General features: G+C 55.8%; 1 protein-coding gene across 4 annotated transcripts in view; it reads right to left on the reverse strand.

Annotated features, from left to right (window-relative positions):
- FARP2 (FERM, ARH/RhoGEF and pleckstrin domain protein 2) overlaps nt 1–21,550 on the reverse strand; it is a 106,696-nt gene that overhangs the window by 29,258 nt on the left and 55,888 nt on the right. For all 4 annotated transcript variants that reach the window (XM_066233694.1, XM_066233693.1, XM_066233692.1 and 1 more), the window contains exons 8-14: nt 18,458–18,605; nt 16,610–16,705; nt 14,879–15,042; nt 14,469–14,537; nt 13,518–13,575; nt 12,362–12,614; nt 2,225–2,400 (exon numbers count right to left, since the gene is read on the reverse strand). In XM_066233694.1, the coding sequence (XP_066089791.1) occupies nt 2,225–2,400; nt 12,362–12,614; nt 13,518–13,575; nt 14,469–14,537; nt 14,879–15,042; nt 16,610–16,705; nt 18,458–18,605 (964 nt within the window). The remainder of the gene's footprint in view (nt 1–2,224; nt 2,401–12,361; nt 12,615–13,517; nt 13,576–14,468; nt 14,538–14,878; nt 15,043–16,609; nt 16,706–18,457; nt 18,606–21,550) is intronic.

Consider the following 21,550-nt stretch of genomic DNA (forward strand, 5'->3'; position numbering starts at 1 on the left):
CTGGCTCAAGCAAGGGGTTACTTGGTCTACTGAAGGCCCATGGTCAAGGCACATATGAGAAAGCAATCAATGAACAACCAAGGTGTCGCAATGCACAACGAAAAACTAATGATTGATGCTTCTCATCTCTCCGTTCCTGTCTGTCTGTCCCTGTCTATCCCTCACTCTGACTCTCTCTCTGTCTCTGTAAAAAAAAAAAAAAAAAAAAAAAATGTTGTTTGTGTAGTTGAGTATAGGGTTGGTGTTGTCTGACTCCAGCTTTCAGTTGTGTAATTTCTAAATCTTCCTGGGATGGCTTCAGCTGTTTGTAATCCGCTGTGGGCTACTTGTCTGTGACAACGTTTTCTTTGCCTTAGCTGGGTCAGGTGTGAGGAGCCTTTCCGTAAGATACCACTCTAACTATGGTTGTTAGGTCTTGAGCTGATGCTCTGTATCTGGCCACTGGATGTACTGGCCCTGGAACTCACAGGCTGGAAACTGGCGAAGACCAGTGGGAATCACTGCTTTTGACTGGCCCTCAGCAACCTTCTTGGAGCTACAGGCGATCCAGAATCATCTTCTCCTCATCCAACACCCGATCCTCCAAGTCCATTGGTATCTGGTTTGACTTTCTCTTCCTTGATCTGCAAATCACTGATCGACTCGACAGCCGCTTCCTGCTCGTCCACTGTGAGGGCCCATGAATCGGTGGCCAAGGTGCGGAGGGAAGGAGGCTGACTCCTAAAATTTAGTTTTTTAAACAGCTTTCCTATCAACCATTTTTGTCATGGCACCAAAGCTGCAAGGCCGAGAGGGAGGCCTGGGGGCCGGCTGCTGGCTGCAAAGCACTGACCATAATGGGGGATGGAGGCCAGAAGCCAGCCCACACGCACACCTTACATCAGCAGGTCTTCTGTCCTGGGGTACAAGGACGGTGTCTGCACGGAGGCCTCCATCCTTGGGAGGGCTGCAGCCGCTGCTGAGGCATCTCAGGTGGCCCCAACACAACATGCTCTTTGGCCAAGTCCGGAGGAAACACAAGGCTCAAGTGTTTGCGAGGACAGTCGCCCACCTAACAGGTAGCTGTGAGGTGGGGGCCCACCACTCGGCCCCTTCAGGTCTGTGCCTGGGGGGCTTCTCTCCAGGCAAGGACACAGACGGAATGGTTCTTGACTCTTCCCTCCTCCTGGGCATGTGGCCTATTATTATTTTTTATTATTTTTTATTTTTCTGAAGTTGGAAACGGGGAGGCAGTCAGACAGACTCCCGCATGTGCCCAACCGGGATCCACCCGGCACGCCCACCAGGGGGCGATGCTCTGCCCATCTGGGGCATCGCTCTGTTGCAACCAGAGCCACTCTAGCGCCTGGGGCAGAGGCCAAGGAGCCATCCCCAGTGCCCGGGCCATCCTTGCTCCAATGGAGCCTCGCTGCAGGAGGGGAAGAGAGAGACAGAGAGGAAGGAGAGTGGGAGGGGTGGAGAAGCAGATGGGCGCTTCTCCTGTGTGCCCTGGCCGGGAATCGAACCTGGGACTCCTGCATGCCAGGCCGACGCTCTACCACTGAGCCAACTGGCCAGGGACTGGCCTATTATTTTAACCAGTGTCTTTCCTGGGGGTGAATTCTCTGGACCCTTTGCCCTTTCTCATGTGTTCATCTGCAACGCACCTCACCCTGACTGCCTTAAACACGACATGGCCCAGGCTGCAGGCCGGGGCCAGAGTGGCAGCAGCCATCACCTTGTCCTGGAGCCCTGCACTCTCCACCTGAGCTCTCAGGGCCTGCCCCACTCCTGTCCCTGACAATACACAGAAACCTACATGGAGATCAACACTTTCACCCCTAAATCCACCCCACTCACGCCTCCTCCAGAAACAACACTCCGGGGCCCACTCACCCATCAGCCCAGAGCCTCCCGGCCCCAGACAAGACGCCTCCCAGCACCGGACCTCCTCCTGGGTGCAGAGCTGAGGGTCCCCCGGGCTGCCTGTTGCTGCCACACCTCTAGGGCCAGGCACTCTTACAAAGACCCTGGAAGAGTCCTCGAGGGTAAGTGACAGGAGGTTCTCAGGACGAGATGTCTCTGGGAAGCCGGCCCACCACCTCCTCTTGCTCAGCAGACCCAGGGTGGGGGGCTGTGTGGGCACAGGCCCAGCCCTGCCCTGCCTGCTGGCTTCCCAGCCTAGAAGGAAGCTGGCAAACCCAGGCCCACCAGCATCGAGCCCTCTGCTTGGGGTGGTGCCCACCTTGTGTTTCGGCTCCTCCTCGTCCATCCCGGCTCCGCCAGCGTCACTGAGGACAGGACTCAGGAGCGGGGGCGAGCCCTGCTCAGCGGGGCCCAGAGTCCCCTGAAACGCAGGGCCCAGGCTCAGCGGGCTCCTCCGGGTCGAAGGAGAAGGCTGAGGGCTGTCCACGGAAAGGCCTGGAAGTGAACGGGGTGGGGGTGGAGCGAGAGATGAGAAAGGGCCAATGCGGGCCAGACACCACATTTCTTACCAGGCCTTAGCAGACTCTAGCCTGACTCGGCACTTTCTGGAAACTGTAAATAGAGCCGCTACTTCTCAGCGTGAGGGAAAGGGAACCTGGGAACAGGCTGGCGGCTGACCAATCCGACTTCACAGATGCCCACCACAGGCCTCCGGGCCCCGGGCTCTGGTTCTAGGGATTTCTCCACTCCAGAGAGAAGGCAGCAGAGCCAGCAGTGCACGCCTGTGAAGCAGGGGTCAGGAGGACACCTCCTGCACGTGTTGTTAGAAACACGCCAAGTCCACGCTAATGCAGTTGAAAGGTCTATTTGAAGGCCAAACATATTAATCGTTTATTAAAAAAAAAAAAAAAAAAAGCTGGACTGTATAAAATTACAACTCATTATATTGTTTTCTACTTCCTTGGATTTTTCATTAACAATGACTGTATTTTGGTTTTTTAGAATTATACCAGAAATGTAATTAATAATTTTTTCCCTTCTTAAAACAATGTCTACTTTTGACTGGAGAGAACCTGAAAACTCTGGCCTCACTTTACGGAGGCAGTGATGAGGTACAGGCTATCACACATCTTGAAAAAAATAAATTCATTCATTCTTTTTTCTTTATTTTCAAAGATTTCTAGTTTTTCTGTGTGAAATCAGTCAATGCCAAAAATTTAAAGATACCACTAAATGCCAAATTTTAAAGATACCATTAAAGCAGAATTTTAAGAAGAAATTTAACTGTTTAAAATCTCAAGGTAGAAATTTACCTTAGGTTTCCAAATGCATAGCGTTTTAACCCTCAACTACCATTCTTTCCTAGCTGTAAGTCAGCTTATCATAGGCCAGAACAGAGGTCACTCCACCTGAGCCCCGGGTGGCTGCTCACGCCCCACCGCGCTTTCCAGCAGGACCCTCCACACCTCTGAGGGAGAGGTCAGACGCAGTCTCCTTCCGTGACCAGTTTGTAAAACCAGAGCTCAGTTTATTTAGCCCAAAACATGGAACTGTGCAGGCAGGCTGGCACAGAGGATTCGTGAACGGGACACACCCGTTTCCTGCTCCCGGGACGGGCTCGGCAGCTGGGCTGGCGTGAGTGAGTCAGTCCCGGGAAGCCTGGGACCAGAGGGTCTGTTTTCACATTGACAAACCTGGAGCTCAGGGGCCACCCGGGGGCGCGAGGCCAGTGGCTTCCTCTGAAATCTCACAGCCAGCAGCTGACACCCAGAGACAGTCAGTCGTTCACTTTAGAAACCCGGACAACATACAATAGGAAGTTATCAATGACCGGTTTATTAGAATTTGCTTTTATTACACATTTAGCATGTGTGCAGCAGCCTTAACATAACATAACATTCCCACCCCGCTCTTCCCACAGCAGGCGGGCTCCGTGCCTGTCCCCGCAGGTCACCTCCCACGTGGAGAAGAGGCCTGTGTCCAAAGACAGGCCTCTTAGGATTCGCATTCCAAAACCTTTTTTTGGCCCCAATAAGCCCCAAATTGCATCATGAGATACTGTCACACATTGAAAATTTAGAAAAAAGTCTAGAAGTGCCTAAAACTCATCTATTTATTCTTCACAACTGTGCTGTTCAAAGCGTGTGAGCCGAGGGGTCTTACACTCACTGGTTCCGAGTCCTCTGTCTCTGTCTCCTGGCACACCTGGGCTCCCCCCTTGGAGCTGGGCAGTCCCCACAGCAAGTTCCTAGGGGACAGGTCACCGCAAGGTTACTGCAGAGCTTGCCTTTACTTTTCAATAGCAGACGGAGTGTGAAAGCTGAGAAGATGGCAGGCATGGCCAGCGCGGGCTGGTGAGGCCGGCGGATGAGAGAGCGCTGCGCCCAGTCAAGCGCCCGCAGCGAAGGACGCGGGAACGGAGGAAAGCCCGTCGGGACAGAGTGCTCACTGGGAGGCTAAAGGCCACCCTCTGCTGTCAGCATCGTAGATACCTGTGACTTCACAGAAACTGTCAACAGATAAAAAAGCACCACCGCAACTGCCATCAACGTCGGTCTTTACTGGCTCTGCTGGCTGCAGCGCAATGTTACAAACTGTAAATACAGATCCTACGAGATCAAGGCAGCAAACCTGTGGGGAGGTGTTTCTTTAGGCAAGCGGCCCATCCCCATCCGCGCTGCCCGCATGTGCACCCTGTGTTCCCATGCCCATCCTGTGCGGGCCAGTCTCTAACAGACTCACACGCCACCCCAAGAAACACGTGTGGGCCACGGCTCGGCGGGTGCCTCGCCGGCAGGGACACTGGTACAGCCCCGGCCCTGCAGTCACACGGGGACCACGAGAAGGGGGCACGCTGAGCGCTCCCAGCCTCGGAAAGCCCTGCCCACGCCCACGTGCACGAGGCTGCACAGAGAAAAGGCAGTTGTCTCCAGAACTTTAACAATGCTAAATAAACATCACGTTTTGGGCATCACGATGTGCTCAGTCTGAAACAGACATGGTGAAGAATTACTCTGAAATATTTGTAACAGACCCGTGTTCAGGATCCTCTAAGCGGCGGGCAGGGCAGGGCAGGGCGCGTCCATGCGGCCCTGAGCCAGCGTCCCCAGCAGGGGGCCCACTCAGACTCAGCGCGCCTCCAGCCACTGCGGCACAAGCGAAGACAGAGCCCTTCCCGTGGACACAAGGAGGTTTTGGAAATGCTTCCGTTTTCAAAACTGAGTTACTGGGGAGTGACACACACGGCGGTCCTCCTGCATACACCCCGTGTTTCTGCGGGAGTGGCTCAGATGACCGTGTCACAGTCAGGCGCTGTCCTCAAAGCTGCAAGTGCCGAGGTCCCGTCATCTTCAAAACCCACAAATTAGAACCCTATTTCAGACTGTCAGCAGAGAGCACCTCCTGCTGTTAATTTTCTTTCTGGCATTGTCTCTAAAAATTTCTAACTGTTCCTTCCACAGCGTTTGAAAAGTCACTTAAAAGCACAGTCTCATTCACACTTCTGTGCCGGCCTTCAGCTTCTTGGTCTGACTAACCAGGCGATGAAACACAGACATCACGTTTAGAGGAAAGGTAAGCTTCCTTTTACTTCACACCCCTAAATCCTCTTCTTCAAATTTCTACAATATGCAATCTTGAAATTTCCTGCCTAATTGAGGGGGGAAGAATCAGCTTCAGTGTTAAAGGTTCAAGGTTAGGTCTGAAGGTTACCATGACAGCAGCAGGTTGAGATCTACAAATTCCTCCTTTAGCTGAACAACAGCTCGGGGTCCCACCAACACGGCTGACTGGTCCGAAGACTCCGGCACTTGGAGAGCACGTTGCTGAGTCAGCAGTGACTTGTCCGAAGACTCCGGCACATGGAGAGCACGTTGCTGAGTCAGCAGTGCACGGTCTCTGGCTCCCTTTCTGGACTAGAAACTTGTGAGTCTCTCCACACAAAATCTGACTCAAAAACACAAGTAGGAGGTAGAAACATGGTTCCTGAGGGGCCAAACGGTCAGTTCACCTCATCCCGGGTGTTCCTGCCCAGCTCACCCGCCGGCTCCTCTTCTACATCTACTGGCAGCGGGTGACAGCCTGGCATGTCGGTGGTGTTCATCATCAAGAAAGAAATGTAATCTGAAGTAACACACTTCAAATACAAAGGCTGCACAGTGGTGCCCTCCTGATGGGGCAGCGGGAGAACTAACAGAGAAATGATGCCTTTAGCAGTTTCGTAAAATCTGGATTTGTCACAGAGGCGCCTCTGTGAGGACCCAGGGGCTTATGTCACCACTGTGTTCCCGAGCTGGGGCACAGGGCAGCGGTGGCCTTGGTCAGGGAGCAGGCGGGCAGGATGTGGGAGGGAGCTGACGCTCCCTGACGCACCGCCCTCTTCTCTGAGTCTGTGCCCGTAGGCACTTTTCTAGAAGCCACAGCTGCCTGGCCCTGCTGCACCTGTGCCAGGAGCCTTGAAAGCCAGTGTCTGTGCTGCTCGGAGCAGCCCAGAAGGAGTGGAGAGGCCCTGCTCTCCCAAGGCACCCTGAGGCTGCGGCCCAGGAGGTGGGGTGGGTCACCACCAACCTCCACGACCCCAGTGGGGCGGAGCGGCAGGAACAGCTCCGGGGAGGCAGCAGAAAGCGTGCTGGCCGAGTGCGAAACTAGTTCAGAGCCGGAGCAGAACCTGCCCAGAATCTGAGCAGCGGCTCCACTCTGGGTCAGGGGTTGAGGGGGTTCTAGCAACTGGGGGGGGGGGCCCAATAATGTTTCCTTTTCAGAATTAAGTAGCCATGTGTTCTGTGCACAGGATGAGCTCAGCGCTGCCTTGGGCCAGAGCCTCGGGCTGGGGGAGGGGCCGAGCAACAGAGGCCCTGAGGCCATGGACCTGTACGACCTGTGCAACCTGTACGACCTGTGCGACCTGTACGCAGGCCACAGGCCACAGGACCTGTACGCAGGCCACACAGGCCACAGGCGCACACGGCACAGGAGCGGGCCCCTCCCCTCCCCCAGGCCTCCAGGGGCCGCCACCGTTCTGTCTGAACAGTCCCACCGCAGAGGGCTGTGTGCTGCTGCGGAGCCCACGGAGTGCCCACGTCAGGGAGGTGAACAGTCCGCAGCTCTCGCAGGGATTCACTTAACACGCGAAACAACCTTTAATTATGTGAATCAAAACTCCAAGCAAGTAGAGGGAAAGAAAGCTAAAAAACCCATTTAAAAATTCATAGTAAATATTTCCTTATTTTATTGAATAAACAATAAAAAATGTTGAATTAGTACATATCTGTAAATTTATAAATGGCAATTTCAATAGAAAACAAGCTTTATAAGTACCACAAACCAGGCAAGACAAGTCTGTTGAAAGAGTGAACACGTTCAGATGCCCAGTGAATGCCCATCCCTCTCCTCCCCACTTTCCAGGGGACGCAGAGACAGCACCGAGGGGCTGCAGGCACGGTGACGGGCCAACCGTGGCCACCACGGCTAGTGTGACGTGTGTGCAGCAAAGCCCCGGCAAAGTAAGACCAGTGGCCTTGAGCATAGATACCACAGTTCTCGACGTGAAGCGCCTGAGGAAATACGACCATTTTCGCCTGTGAAGTAACTGTTCTAGTAACAGACGGAAGCTCCACGAGCCAGGAGGGAACAACTGTACCGTAAGATGTAGGACGAGGCACTGTGTCACGTACCACAAGGGACACGGTGCACGGGCTGCATGCTCGGCCGGGCAGCGGGGGCGAGAGCCTGCCCTCACAGAGCCGCGCCCAGGTGACAGCGACAGGGCCAACGCCCCCCCTCCCGCGCCCTTGTGGCGTGGCGTCTCACGGCTCATCTACCCTGACTGCTGTTCTTGGAGCCTGCGCGCACTGGGACAGGGGCCCTGACCGGGCTCTGTCCTCAAAGAGCCTGGTACCAGAAGGGAGGCGCCATCAATACCCTGTGCCGGAGGTGGTGGCAGTGCACAGTGTCCCTGCATCACAGCGTCCCTGCACCACAGTGTCCCTGCACCACAATGTCCCTGCACCAGTCCTGTGCGACTTGAACATGACGTAATGGCTTATGTAGAACACCTGGACTTGGAAGCTTGAATACAAAAATAGACTTGGTAACTAATAAAAATAAATATTCTACACAAGCAGGGTGTATTCTTAGAGGCGGACTCAGCCTGCTGGGGCCTGGCAGTGTGGGGGCAACACGGGGCTGTGACCGCTGGTGACAGCACACCTGCCTCCTGTCCATGTAAGGCCCTGGGTCGAGCAAGGGAGACCAGCAGACAGAGGGGACTGTCCACACCCTCAGGCACTTCTCGGCCACACTTGAGGCACCTGGTGGCCAGTGGCAAGCGTGAGGGGATGGCTGCACAGCTATGCATTTCATTCACGTTGGGACAATCGTCCTGTCAGCAGGCACACGGCCGCCCCAGGCCGTGCTGCTCCACAGTCAGTAGCCGTCAGCGGCCTAGGGCCTGGACTGCTCTGCCCAGCTGAATATGGACTGAGATCAGACACAATGAGGTCACTGCATCAGCGACCGGCCACAGCAAAAGCCATGACATGAGCAGGACAGGTGGTCCTTGGGCCTTGCTCCCCTCTCGTTTCTAAAGAAGCCCCTCTGGGTGGGTGGGGAGGTGGTCACAGGCCCTCAAAAGTGAAAGGGAGAGCCGTGAGCAGTGACAAAGCCACAACTGATTTTAAAGTAAATGTCTCGTTATAAAGAAAAAGCTATAAACTTAAAAATATTATGAACATGCTGGAAAGTAGAACTTGAAATGACATTTTCACTCGCAGTATCCAGTGTGTCTGGGACCCTGGGCTTGTCCTGAGCTGTGGGTCCCATGCACCAGTGGGAGGGAGGCGATGGTCAGTGAGCTCCAGGCCCAGCCCCAGAGGTATGGAGGCCTGAGGGGCTGACCGGGCTGTGGGGCGCACAGCAGGACCATGTCTCCCACAAGCCACTGGCACAAGGGTGTCTTCTAGTGACAGGGCCCCAAGGGCGACCATTCAAAAGTGGCACACAGACAGTGCAGGACCCTGACTGGACAAACCAAATGGTAAAAGCACTTGAGACCAGCGGTCAAAGTGCAGCCTGACCTCGTGTTCGGTGATGCCAGGGCGTGCTGGTCTGTGGGGCGACGTGAGGTCCTGATGCTGTGGGCACAGACAGGCAGAGGGACACCAGAAGCGTGCCAGGAACCACAGAAGTGCTGCAGGGTGTGGTCAAGCCAGGGAATGCGGACTGGTGAGGGACGGGGGTTAGGTCCTCAGACTCCAGTTCTCGCTTCTGTAAATTTTGAAAACTATAAACAAAAATCTAAAAAAATCACCCCAGAAAATAAACTTTCACTGAAGAAACAAAACCAGCCCTTTTCTGGGAAGGCCTGGGCAGATGTATGAACAGCGTGTCTTCAGACTCTCTAGGACAGACACGTGTGTGCCCAGCGCTCTCCACCACCTGCAGTCCTGGCTGCCTCCAGGGGCCACCACCTGGTCGCTACAGAGCTGGCTTGAGCCCACGCCTGACCTGCTGCCCAGACACTTGTGTGGGTGCTCCTGAGACGGAAAGGACAGCTTGCTAGCTGAGCGCATTGCAGGCAGACGCCTGACCTGCTGCCCAGACACTTGTGTGGTGCTCCTGAGACGGAAAGGACAGCTTGCTAGCTGAGCGTATTGCAGGCAGCAGCAGGTGAAGGACGGGGCTGCCTCCCCATGGCTGAGGCCCAGAGAAGCACTATGGAGGCAGGGTGCGGACTCCTCACAGACCCCAGGCTCGCTTCTGAGTGACGTGCTCCTCTAACGAGCAGCCCTGACATCACCCTTCCCTTCAGAGCACAGTCTCCCGGCCCTCTGAGGTCAGCCCGCTGCCTCGACACTGACCCAACGCCCTGCCGTGCCCAGAAGGTGGTCTGCAGAACGAGGGGATGAGTGGCCACCATGCCGGAAACACTGGTCTAGTCTTGCCCACCAGGCGAGGGTGAGACTGCAATGCAGATTTAAGGCAGCAACAAAAATGGGAAACTTCTCGATGCAGTTAGCCAACACCCCAGCTGTCTGGACCAACACTGATGAGAAGAGAAAGAAGGACCCTTGCCAGAGTCCCTAAGCACTTGGTGCCACACGGCAAACCCACCCAGAGTCACAGCCTCACACAGGACCAGAGGCCGAGGCTAAAGTCACCACAAGACCCGGGAGGAAACCATACCTCTGAACATGGTACCGCTCTCCCGGGAGAGCAGAGGACAAAGCCCGGTCTGGGCGTGACAAATCTAATAGTGCGCCCAGGGCCGGGCTGCAGGCCCACACAGCAGTGGTTTCTCCCAACGTCCACAGACGGACACGTCCAGTGTATGCCATGAGCACCCGCCCACCTTCCACAGCGGCACACACAGGGCCCCGTGGGTGCTCACAGCCAGCCTGGCCGCTCACACAGCCGCCCCCGCTGCCTGGGGGCAGCCTGAGTCCAGGACAAGGCGAGGAGACGGCTGGTGGCTGTCACACCCCTGAGAAGGTGGGAGCCCCTCGACAGTTGGGGGTTCCTGGCGTGCTTGTTTTAGCGAACAACCCACTGTGAGTTCAAGGGAAATGGCTCTCAGGGGTGAGCTGGCGCTACAACCCAAGCCGCCTGGTGCATCTGGTGCTACTTTTCCTGCAAACACCAATTGATACCCTCGATTAAGCTAAACAAAGGAAACAGTTCAATTGCATTTTAAACCAATGCCCCTGCATGCCCACTGCCTAACCCAGCACTCACTCCGGGTCTCCAGTCACTAGTGGGACAGCAGCTTTGGCACCGAGACACGTGGGCAGCCCAAGGGAGCCTGCAAGTACACTGAGCCCAGAAGACCCGGCTCCCGCGGGACGTGCCCTCGCTGGGCAAACAGTCCTGGCAGCGCGCCTCACCTTCAAAAGCAGCCTCACTAGCAGACCATACACACTCTATTAAAGACCAGCATGAACCAGAACTTGGGACGAAGTGGGCACACCAGCTGTCATGTGATCAAAGCACAGCCAGAAACACAAAGCTGCAAACTCACTCACCAGCACCTGGGGACTCGCTGCGAGCATGCATCTGTTTTAAATGTGATGCACAGCTTTTTTTTTACAGAAACAGAGACAGAGAGAGGGATAGACAGGGACAGACAGGGACAGACAGGGACGGAGAGAAATGAGAGGCATCAACCATCAGTTTTTCGTTGCGACACCTTAGTTGTTCATTGATTGCTTTCTCATATGTGCCTTGACTGTGGGCCTTCAGCAGACCGAGTAACCCCTCGCTCAAGCCAGCAACCTTGGGTCCAAGCTGGTGAGCTTTGCTCAAACCAGATGAGCCCGTGCTCAAGCTGGTGACCTCGGGGTCTCGAACCTGGGTCCTCCACATCTCAGTCTGACGCTCTATCCACTGCGCCACCGCCCTGTCATGTGATGCACAGTTTTAAGCATCACTTCGAGGGAAAGTTTTAATTCCGTGACATTCAAAACAGAATAACGCACCAGAGAATTAGAAGAAAGAGTCCCTAGCTGTGGACACAGTGCTAATCTGAGTCTCCACATGGGCAGGAGCGGGTTGCCCTGGGAAGGCGGGAATGGTCAGCATGGGCTCTTATCTACCTGCTCTTCTGGAGTCCCGTTCTTTACGTTATTCTGCAAATCAAAGATGACTCTCTCTCTGCTGGTCTGTGCAAAGGGGTTGCTGAAAAAGAGGCTCACATCTAGAGGGTCCACGGCCTCGGAGCCCCAGGAGTCCGTGCCTGTGCTGCTCGAGTCCTCGGCCGTGGTGGGCGGGTAGCTGAGCTGCTCTAGCTGGTCGAGGATGTCGGAGAACTGGAAGGCCGAGCTGGCCTCCGAGCGCACCGAGCAGGCGGGGAAGTTGGCCATGGAGCTGGCCTCGGACTGGTTGGCGGAGCTGGGTGTGCGCGCGGCCAGGCCGAGCAGCGGGAGGTGGCCGAGGGAGCTGCTCTCAGAAGGGCTCAGCAGGCTCTGCATCAGGCTGGCCTGGGCCTTCACCTCCAGCAGCTCCGACGTGTCCGAGGCGTGCACGCCGCCAAAGCCACGCTCCTCCCCAAACTCAAAGCCGTGCTCGATGCTCCCGGGGGCTGCCTCGGTGGAGTACCTGTCTGGGCTGGACTGGGCAGAGCCCTGGCGGCCACATAAAGAGGCCTGTGTGGCCAGGCTGCCGTATGGGCAAGAAAAGGCCTCAGAGCCTCCAGCAAAGAAAGAGATGTCGGCCGGGTCGTCATCTATGAACTCCTCGAACACCTGCAGCGGGGCGCTTGTCAATGTGAAAACAGGCCCCCCCCCACTGCCCGGCTGGCCACATGGCCGCTGCCCCGTGGGCGGGAGCGAGCCCCCGGTCAGACCTCCCTCGCCGTGGTCGTTTTTACCAGTGGCCCCCCCTGCACCCCTGTCTGAGGCACCGTGATTCTGCTCCCCAGGACCGCTGGGGCTGCAATTCCTCACAACACGACCGAACCCGACACCTTGGCAAGGCTGGGGCGCAGGGGGCCCGGGGGGCGGGGCCTGTCTTGCGCCGGCGCTGTCCACAGGGCCGCGGCTCCTCTCGGCAGCGGGCCTCTTGGCGTGGGGAGCCTGGGGCTCCGTCAGGGAGACGCCGCTGTCCTGGACGTCGGGCTGGCCGGGAGGGGCCACAGGGGAGGTGGGTACCGAATAGAAGGAGGCACGTGTTGACAACGGGGAGGCAGAAGTCCTCACACCCTCGGTGAATGAGACACTCTGGGGACCAAAATTAAAAGAAAAACAGGAACATCATTTTACAAATCACAGCTAGAAAGTTGCAAAACCAACTGGGCCTAAATTAGCAAGCCCACACATTCCTGTCACGGCTCCCACAGACGGCCGCCAGTCACTCCCCTTCACCAGAGACTCGTCATGCAGACGAGGCTGTCTGTTCACAACCCCCATCATCCCCTTCTCTCTGCGGAAGCGATCATCTGCAGTAGAGAAAACTCCCACCGCTGACTGCCGGCCACATGCAGCCTGGCCACATGCAGCCGGCACCCACGTCCCTGAGTGCACACGAGAATGTTTCTGGGTGTCTGGGTTTCCCCAGGGTTTGTCCAGAGAGCCAGAGACGGGGAGCCGGCCCCTCGGGTCACAAGGCCCCACAGCAGTGCTGGGTGGGGTCGGCGTCTGCGGCCCTCAGCACACAAGTCTGCGAGGGTCCCCACCACGGTGACGCGCAACAAGGTGTCAACACGGGCGATGAGGGGGCCCAGGAGCCTGAGACTTGTGGAGAGTGCTGGAGCGGCCCCAGGACGAGGGGAAGAGGCACACGAGGGGGAAGAGACGTGGAGGGCAGAGGCCGGAGGAGCCAGGCAGCCACACCACCTCACGTGCACCTATGCACCCTGTACCATGGGCACAGCGTGGGCCCTCCCTGCCACTTCTCATGCGTCACGGAGAGTCGCACTTCCAGAACACCCTCCACCATGTGTGCACACGCAGCAGGAGGGTGGCTAGCCCTCCCCTGACCGGGCGGCTCTGAGGACGGTCCCGGGCCGAGCCTGCCGCGTGAACACACAGCTAATGTTCAGGCTCTTGTGACCACACTGCCAGACTACTGTGAAAAAGGTGCAGGTGAGCGCCCCGGTGTCTGTTTTAGCCAGAAGGACGCACCTGTTTTGGCAGGTCTGCAGTCAGAGCGCGGCTGGACGTCCGCGTCCTGCTGTGTCGTCTGCAAACAGAGAACAAGCCATGAGCCTCCTGGGCCCCCTGCTCTGACAGCAGCCCCCAAGGAGGGGTTCATGCACAGATGCGGCTAAGACACAGGAAACGTGCCAGAGGCATCTTGCTAGAAACAGGCAGAACAGCAAAACAAAAGCAGATGTCCCAGAAGAGTTAAAATGGTCCCCACACGGAAGGAAAAACCTCACGTACAAAGAAACAAGGTCAGTGTTCAGATTCAAAGGTTACCCAGTGTTCAGATTCAAAGGTTACCATCCTCTGTGAAAATGTATATAAACTGAGCTACATGAACTAGAAACCGAAACCCCCGTCTGTATACAGTAACTGTATGAAGGTCGGACAAGTCCAGTATCGTAAGAAATAAAATAATAGAGCCCTGGCCGTTTGGCTCAGTGGTAGAGCATTGGCCTGGTGTGCAGGAGTCCTGGGTTCGATTCCCGGCCAGGGCACATAGGTGAAGCGCCCATCTGCTTCTCCACCCTTCCCCCTCTCCTTCCTCTCTGTCTCTGTCTTCCCTTCCTGCAGCCGAGGCTCCATTGGAGCAAAGTTGGCCCGGGCGCTGAGGATGGCTCTGTGGCCTCTGCCTCAGGCGCTAGAGTGGCTCTGGTCGCGAGAGAGCGATGCCCTGGATGGGCAGAGCCTCGCCCCCTGGTGGGCGTGCCAGGTGGATCCTGGTCGGGCGCATGCGGGAGTCTGTCTGACTGCCTCCCCGTTTCTGGCTTCAGAAAAATACAAACAAACAAACAAACAAAAAATAATAGAAGTAACAATTCTAGTGTAAAAACACACGTTCATGTACTTGAGATGACTTTTATTCAAGGAAAGGTTAAAATGTTAACTTTAAAAGCATGCACTTTGCATCCTAAAGACCACAGAGCTCACCTTTCATACGGCGTTCTCTTTGTCGCACCGTCTTTGACATAATCGACCAGTTGTCTCTGAGTCCTTCCACTGTGAACGAGGGTTCAGATATTAGAGACAAGAAGCAACAGTATTCGCAGCATTAACTTTCCACAAAGCCCAAGGACGGTAAGACATGCCCACCCTTTCTCATAAATCTGTATATACATCTTATAGTTGTGCTCCGTAATGAGCATCACCAATTTCTAAACAAAGTTTTTACTAAATGTACTTTTCCCACTATTTTATGTGATGCTCCCTCTAGTCTAGTGTGTCAGGAGCTGCCCTCTGTATACAGTTCTCCGAATGTCCTGCCACCTGTTTCTGGCCAAGGGGACAGTTCTGCTCTCAGCCCACGGAGCAGCCAGGAGTGTGGCCGGGCACTGCCCCACCTGTATCTGAAGGAGGAGCCCCTGCTGAAGAAGACAGCTTTCGCTTTCGGCTTCGGTTGATCAAAGAGTCTGAAGAAGGTGTGATACTCCACACAAATCTTCCAGAAGTTCTTACACTCGTCTCTGCTGCCCAACAAGAATTCCAGTGTGTCCTGGTAAGGTCCCTAGAAACAAGTATAAAGGTTCAAGTAACTGATTCAGGAAGCAGTCCAGATAACAGGCTCTTGCAAAGTTAAAAAATGGGAAGGTGTTTCTTTCTGAAAATTGTATGTAAAGACTTCTGGTTCTACTTACATTTAAGAGAAGAAAACACAGCACATCTATATGGACTTATATACATAGTCACTATTTAACTCTCAGAAAACCACCACTCTGGATCACACACTGCAACATGCTGGCTGTCCTGTAACCCCCGCAAGAGAAGGGGCACTTTCTGTGTGGGTCAACACGCTTGTCTGTGTCCCTGCGTTGTTTCCCTGGGGGCTTCTGGGAGTGTCCTGGATGTCCAGGGTGGGCAGCCGCTCAGCTCACAGACACCACCATGAGGAAAGCACGGCACCGTCTCAGGGTTATTGCTGGAGATGTGATGTGAGCCCAGAGACAAGGCACAGGCACCCTCGGGGAGTGACTGTCTAGGCCTCGAACACTCTGACTCCTAGAATTAGACTTAGGAATCTCAGTGCCTGGGACATAAACTGCAACTTTGCCAAGTGCGGCCACAGACACGACTGAACTCTGAAACACAATGCTGTTATAATTAATAGCTGCTGCGGTGCCTTGAGTCACAATTCCCTCCGTTCCCTATCTTCTCAGGGTAACTGCTGGAAACTCCTTCTTCAACTCAGAGGGAGCAAGCAGCCTTCTGCTTGCATTTGGTCTGTTTTTGCCATTCTTTATACTTCCTTTCAACCACAGGAGAGAGACTTGAGTCATCAACACGCCGTCTCACACGACAAAAGCCCTTGCCAGCGAGAGCCTCTGCAAGCTCAGGGCGCCTTCTCCTCCAGCCCCGGCTCTGGCCCCCGCGCCAGCGCTGTGCGCCCTGCCGCTGCCTACGCCTCCAGCCCGCAGGTGGCGCAGCTAACCTAGTTCTCATCCTCTGAAGAGCTTCCTTTGTGCACTGTAAACGCAACGATTGAACGTATTCGAATAGTTTGAAGTATTGAGTTTCTGCCAATTATCAGATTGTATAGGCACTTTCTCCATTTTTACTCATTTCAGTAAATCCATATGCAATTATTACTTTACTGATTGATAATCTCAAGGAATATTTTTTGAAAATCAAGGCTCCTTCGATTAGAGGTGTTCAAGGGTCAATCTCAGAGTCACAGACAGAACGTGGGGAAACCGTCAGCTCACACGTGGCACCTGCCCCGTGACCCAGAGCACCAGGAGGCTCTAATAGGCCCGCAGCCTCAGCTCACACGTGGCACCTGCCCCGTGACCCAGAGCACCAGGAGGCTCTAACAGGCCCGCAGCTTCAGCAGCTCCGGGAGGGCCTGTCAAGCGCATTCTCAGGGCCACCCCGCCCTGCTGAGCCTGGACCCCAGACACACCCTCACCAGAGCACGCTGGGCAGACTACGGAGAGCCCTGCTGGACCCCAACCTGAAGCCCGCCGTTAAACTGTTGTGTGCATTATGCCAAAATGACTTACCGAGTGACTAAATAACTCACTCTCCTAGCAAAATACATTCTCTTACAATTTAGCAACCTCTGAAATAATACTTACATGGACTTCTGGGTGGAGTTTGATAAGGAATCTCTTCCTCTTGAAGCTGAGTTTCCGAACCCGGGACCAGTTGAAGGTGTTAATTTTGGTGGTGCACTAAAACCCAAGAGAAGGACTCTTCATTTATTTATTTATTTATTTATTTACAGAGACAGAGAGAGAGAGTCAGAGAGAGGGATAGACAGGGACAGACAGACAGGAACGAAGAGAGAGATGAGAAGCATCAATCATCAGTTTTTCGTTGCGACACTTTAGTTGTTCATTGATTGCTTTCTCATATGTGTCTTGACTGTGGGGCTACAGCAGACCGAGTAACCCCTTGCTCGAGCCAGCGACCTTGGATCCAAGCTGGTGAGCTTTGCTCAAACCAGATGAGCCCGCGCTCAAGCTGGTGACATTAGGGTCTTGAACCTGGGTCCTCTGCGTCCCAGTCCAATGCTCTATCCACTGCACCACTGCCTGGTCAGGCGAGAGAAGGACTCTTAGTAACACTTGTAACCCAGACAGAGGCATGCACACTTCCCCAGGAACCAGGGTGTTTGAGTTATACCTTCCTAGACAACACAGCAACACCCATGGCATTTTACATGTACACTCGGAATGAGTCAATCGAAGTGGCTACACTACATACTAATCTGTTTAGGAAAGTACAAATCTGTGTGCACGGTCACAGAGAGAAACTAAGCACACGTGGGGAAACCCCTCCAAGAGCACAACACACAGAGTTTACAAAGTTGTCACCTGGCAACCACCACAGTAGCCCAAGCAGGAGGTGGTGGGATGAGTCTCAAAGTATCTCTCCACAAAACAGTTACAAAGGGTAAACAGCAACTTTACAGTAGAAAAGCTTGTGGAACCCAGTGGCAGTGGGCCAGGTGGACACCGTGAGCTACGTCACAGGCACAGTGTCATGTCTGGGATTCACCGGCCCAGACGCCAAGCCGTGGGCTGATCACCAGCAACCCGTGTTAGTCTACACGGTGACCAGCCCGGAGCCTTCCAACACCAAGGTCACGAGACTCGAGGAAAGAGGAGGAAGGTTCCTGACTGGAGTGAGGTACAGATAGAGCACAGCGCTGGGCCTCAGAGTGGACCTTCTGCAACAAACAAGACTGGGGCAGCTGGTGAAGTCTGGACGGGCCGGGAGGGTGGATAGCCCGGGAGGGTGGACGGGCCCAGGAGGGTGGACGGGGCCAGGAGGGTGGACGGGGCCGGGAGGGTGGACGGGCCGGGAGGGTGGACGGGGCCCGGGAGGGTGGACGGGGCCCGGGAGGGTGGACGGGCCGGGAGGGTCTGGGGGGAATATGCTCTTGGTGCTGTGTTTGCAACTTTTCTGTACACTCGAAATTGTTTCAACATAACAAGTTTAAATATATTAAAATACTTCACTGGTAATTGTCTCGTTCCTGCAGACTGGAGATGGACAACAAGGTACAAGTGCTTTCCCTTCAGAGACTGAAAACCCCCTCAGCCGTCAAAGGGGGCACTGACCCGCAGGACAGCGTGGGCTGACCGAGGCCAGGGGCTGGCCGGCGCAGAGACCACGTGCTGCAGGGTCTCAGACCGCAAACTGTCCGGAGGACGTGCAGGCACACAGCAGGGTCGAGGTGGCTGGGGCTGGGAGGGGGCGTGCAAGGTTCTCAGGGGTGACCGCTGCTTCAACACGAGGAGGAACAGTGGGATGTGACCGTGTGCCCTCGGGGGGACAGTAGGCTCCGTGACAGTGAGGACCAGGACAAGACAATTTCTCTACTGGGTAAGTGGTCGGATCAGATGACATGCAAAGCTCCCTCTCCACATCCAAGACCTTCAGAACAAAAACCTACCCCTTCCCAGCACCGCCCCTACCTGGAACACGAGGACTCCCATGTGGGACACAGCCAGGTTGATCTTGGCCCCTTCCCTGTCAGAAGCTTTGTGAAACCTGACGCCGTACATTTCCAACTTCCGGGCAACCTCGAGCACCTGGAAATCCGACTCCGCAGGCGTCTGGCCCCTGTGATAAAAGACAGCAGGTCAGAGCACCGGAAACATCCCAGTTCTAAGAGCCCAGCACGTTACAGAAGAGACCAGGGGACAGAGGACAGCAGCAGGAGGCTGTCGTAGGGTCGACCCTGCCCACACATGCATCGTGCACTGCATGCAGAGACCCACTCCTGCCCAGTGACCCACTCCTGCCAGTGCGACGGGCTCCTGCCCAGTGATCTGCTCCTGCCCAGTGAGACCCGCTCCTGCCCAGTGATCCGCTCCTGCCCAGTGAGACCCGCTCCTGCCCAGTGAGACCCGCTCCTGCCTAGTGCGACGGGTTCCTGCCCAGTGATCCGCTCCTGCCCAGTGGTCCGCTCCTGCCCAGTGGTCCGCTCCTGCCCAGTGGTCCGCTCCTGCCCAGTGATCCGCTCCTGCCCAGTGATCCGCTCCTGCCCAGTGAGACCTGCTCCTGCCCAGTGATCCGCTCCTGCCCAGTGAGACCCACTCCTGCCCATTGATCCGCTCCTGCCCAGTGATCCGCTCCTGCCCAGTGCGACGGGCTCCTGCCCAGTGATCTGCTCCTGCCCAGTGATCTGCTCCTGCCCAGTGAGACCCGCTCCTGCCTAGTGCGACGGGTTCCTGCCCAGTGAGACGCTCCTGCCCAGTGATCCGCTCCTGCCCAGTGGTCCGCTCCTGCCCAGTGGTCCGCTCCTGCCCAGTGAGACCTGCTCCTGCCCAGTGATCCGCTCCTGCCCAGTGAGACCCACTCCTGCCCATTGATCCGCTCCTGCCCAGTGATCCGCTCCTGCCCAGTGATCTGCTCCTGCCCAGTGCGACGGGCTCCTGCCCAGTGATCTGCTCCTGCCTAGTGATCCGCTCCTGCCCAGTGATCTGCTCCCGCCCAGTGAGACCTGCTCCTGCCCAGTGATCCGCTCCTGCCCAGTGAGACCTGCTCCTGCCCAGTGTGATCCGCTCTTGCCCAGTGACCCGCTCCTGCCCAGTGAGACCTGCTCCTGCCCAGTGCGATCCGCTCCTGCCCAGTGTGATCCGCTCCTGCCCAGTGTGACCCGCTCCTGCCCAGTGAGACCTGCTCCTGCCCAGTGATCCGCTCCTGCCCAGTGAGACCTGCTCCTGCCCAGTGTGATCCGCTCTTGCCCAGTGACCCGCTCCTGCCCAGTGAGACCTGCTCCTGCCCAGTGCGATCCGCTCCTGCCCAGTGTGATCCGCTCGTGATCCGCTCCTGCCCAGTGTGATCCGCTCCTGCCCAGTGAGACCCGCTCCTGCCCAGTGTGATCCGCTCCTGCCCAGTGTGACCCGCTCCTGCCCAGTGTGATCCGCTCCTGCCCAGTCTGCTCCCACTGGGTGCATGTTTTCTTGGCACTTGTGATGCTCGGCCTTTCGATTTGCTCTCCACACGGATGCGGGGCGTGCATGTGGCAGATGGGACACTGAACACTCAGTAAACCATCTCAACCCTTTCAACGTTGTCATATGCCCAGTCAGTGTTAGAATATAGTCTTATCGCAAGGAAATTATAAAACTGGACACAAATACCACCTTGCATGTGTTTTTATGCACAAGCAGGGCCCCACACGCCCCGTGTCCCAGGTCCACAGGCACGGTCTCGCCAGGAGGTGGCTGTGGCCCCTGGCACAGGGCAGACTGCCCCTCCTGGTAGAAGCACCCCCATCCCAGGCCTGAACCCTGCATATGGGATTGACTTGTCCCCTCCATCTCACTTCCAAATACCTGAGCTTTGGGTCTTTAGGAAAACACAGGGTTTGGGTTAGGCCATTCCTGGGGTTTCCTGAGTTTGATACAGACATCTGACTATTAACTTTTATTTCCATAAGTCACCAACAGAAAAGGGCACCCCCATGAGTGACCTCACCACTTTCCAAGGCATCGTGGGTGATAAGGGCAATTCTGGTGACTCGAAGAGGGAAGAGGAGTGGGGAGGAAGGCCCCACGAGTGGAATGCTGTCCCCAGGACGGTACCCAGGACGGTACAGGCCGTTCCGATGACGTCTCAGCAAAAAGCAGAGAGAAGGCGACTCCCTTTACAAAGTGCAGAAATCCTGGCTGATTGTCCTGCAGCTCTGTGGAGGGCAGAACTGGTGGCCCATGAACCTGGGTGTCCTGCTGAAGAGACTTCTAGGCACAGTGTGGAAGGTGCAGCCGGCCCCACCTTACTACTCACACAAGACAGGACTGACTGAGAGATGGGATTCTTAAGCATGAAGGGAGCAGAATTTATAGATTTGGAAAATTCTCAACCCGTCCATATTGAAAACAACGGGAACTCTCAGGGTGTGGACAAGCAACCTTCTGTGAGATTAGTGTGGTCAGCCACGTCCATGGGAGGCAGGACCAGGGAGGAGAAGCCCTCCGAAGCTGCTCTACGGCATGGGCCACGGCTGCCTCCCTCTCAGTTTCAAAGGGCAGGTGCCGGGAGCTGCGGGTGGGCCAGTCTGGGCGCCGTGCTGTGGGGGGGCCTGCGGAGCTGTCTCGTGTCTGTCCCAGCGCTGCATGTGGAGGCACATGACTTCGCTGGTCTCACAGGCCCCAGAGAAGCTGGGGGGAGCCTCAGGGGTCCCTAGAGCCTCACCCACGTCGGGCTCAGAGAAGCCTTCACAACAGAGGGTGTCAGGGCGAAGTGAACGTGATTTCCACGTGAGGACATAAATGAGGGGGGGCAGGGGGATGTTATAAATGGAATGTTTTCCCCCAAATCCTTCCACCCCAGTGTGATGTATCTGGAGGGGTCAGTCCCACGTCCAGGGATGAATCCTGAACCAGTGATTATCTCCTTTGGGCTGGCATCAGGAGGGATCTTTGCCCTGCGGGACCTGGGGTCTGGGTGAGACCCCTGGGATGGCTGCACTTTCCCTGCCACCAGCCCGGGAAAAGGCAACACCTGAGAGACGCTGAGCCAAGGGCATCCAGGAAATGCGCCTGAGCCCTGAAGTGCCC

This window comes from Saccopteryx bilineata, chromosome 5, assembly GCF_036850765.1.
Source record: "Saccopteryx bilineata isolate mSacBil1 chromosome 5, mSacBil1_pri_phased_curated, whole genome shotgun sequence".
NCBI classification, from domain to species: Eukaryota; Metazoa; Chordata; class Mammalia; order Chiroptera; family Emballonuridae; genus Saccopteryx; species Saccopteryx bilineata.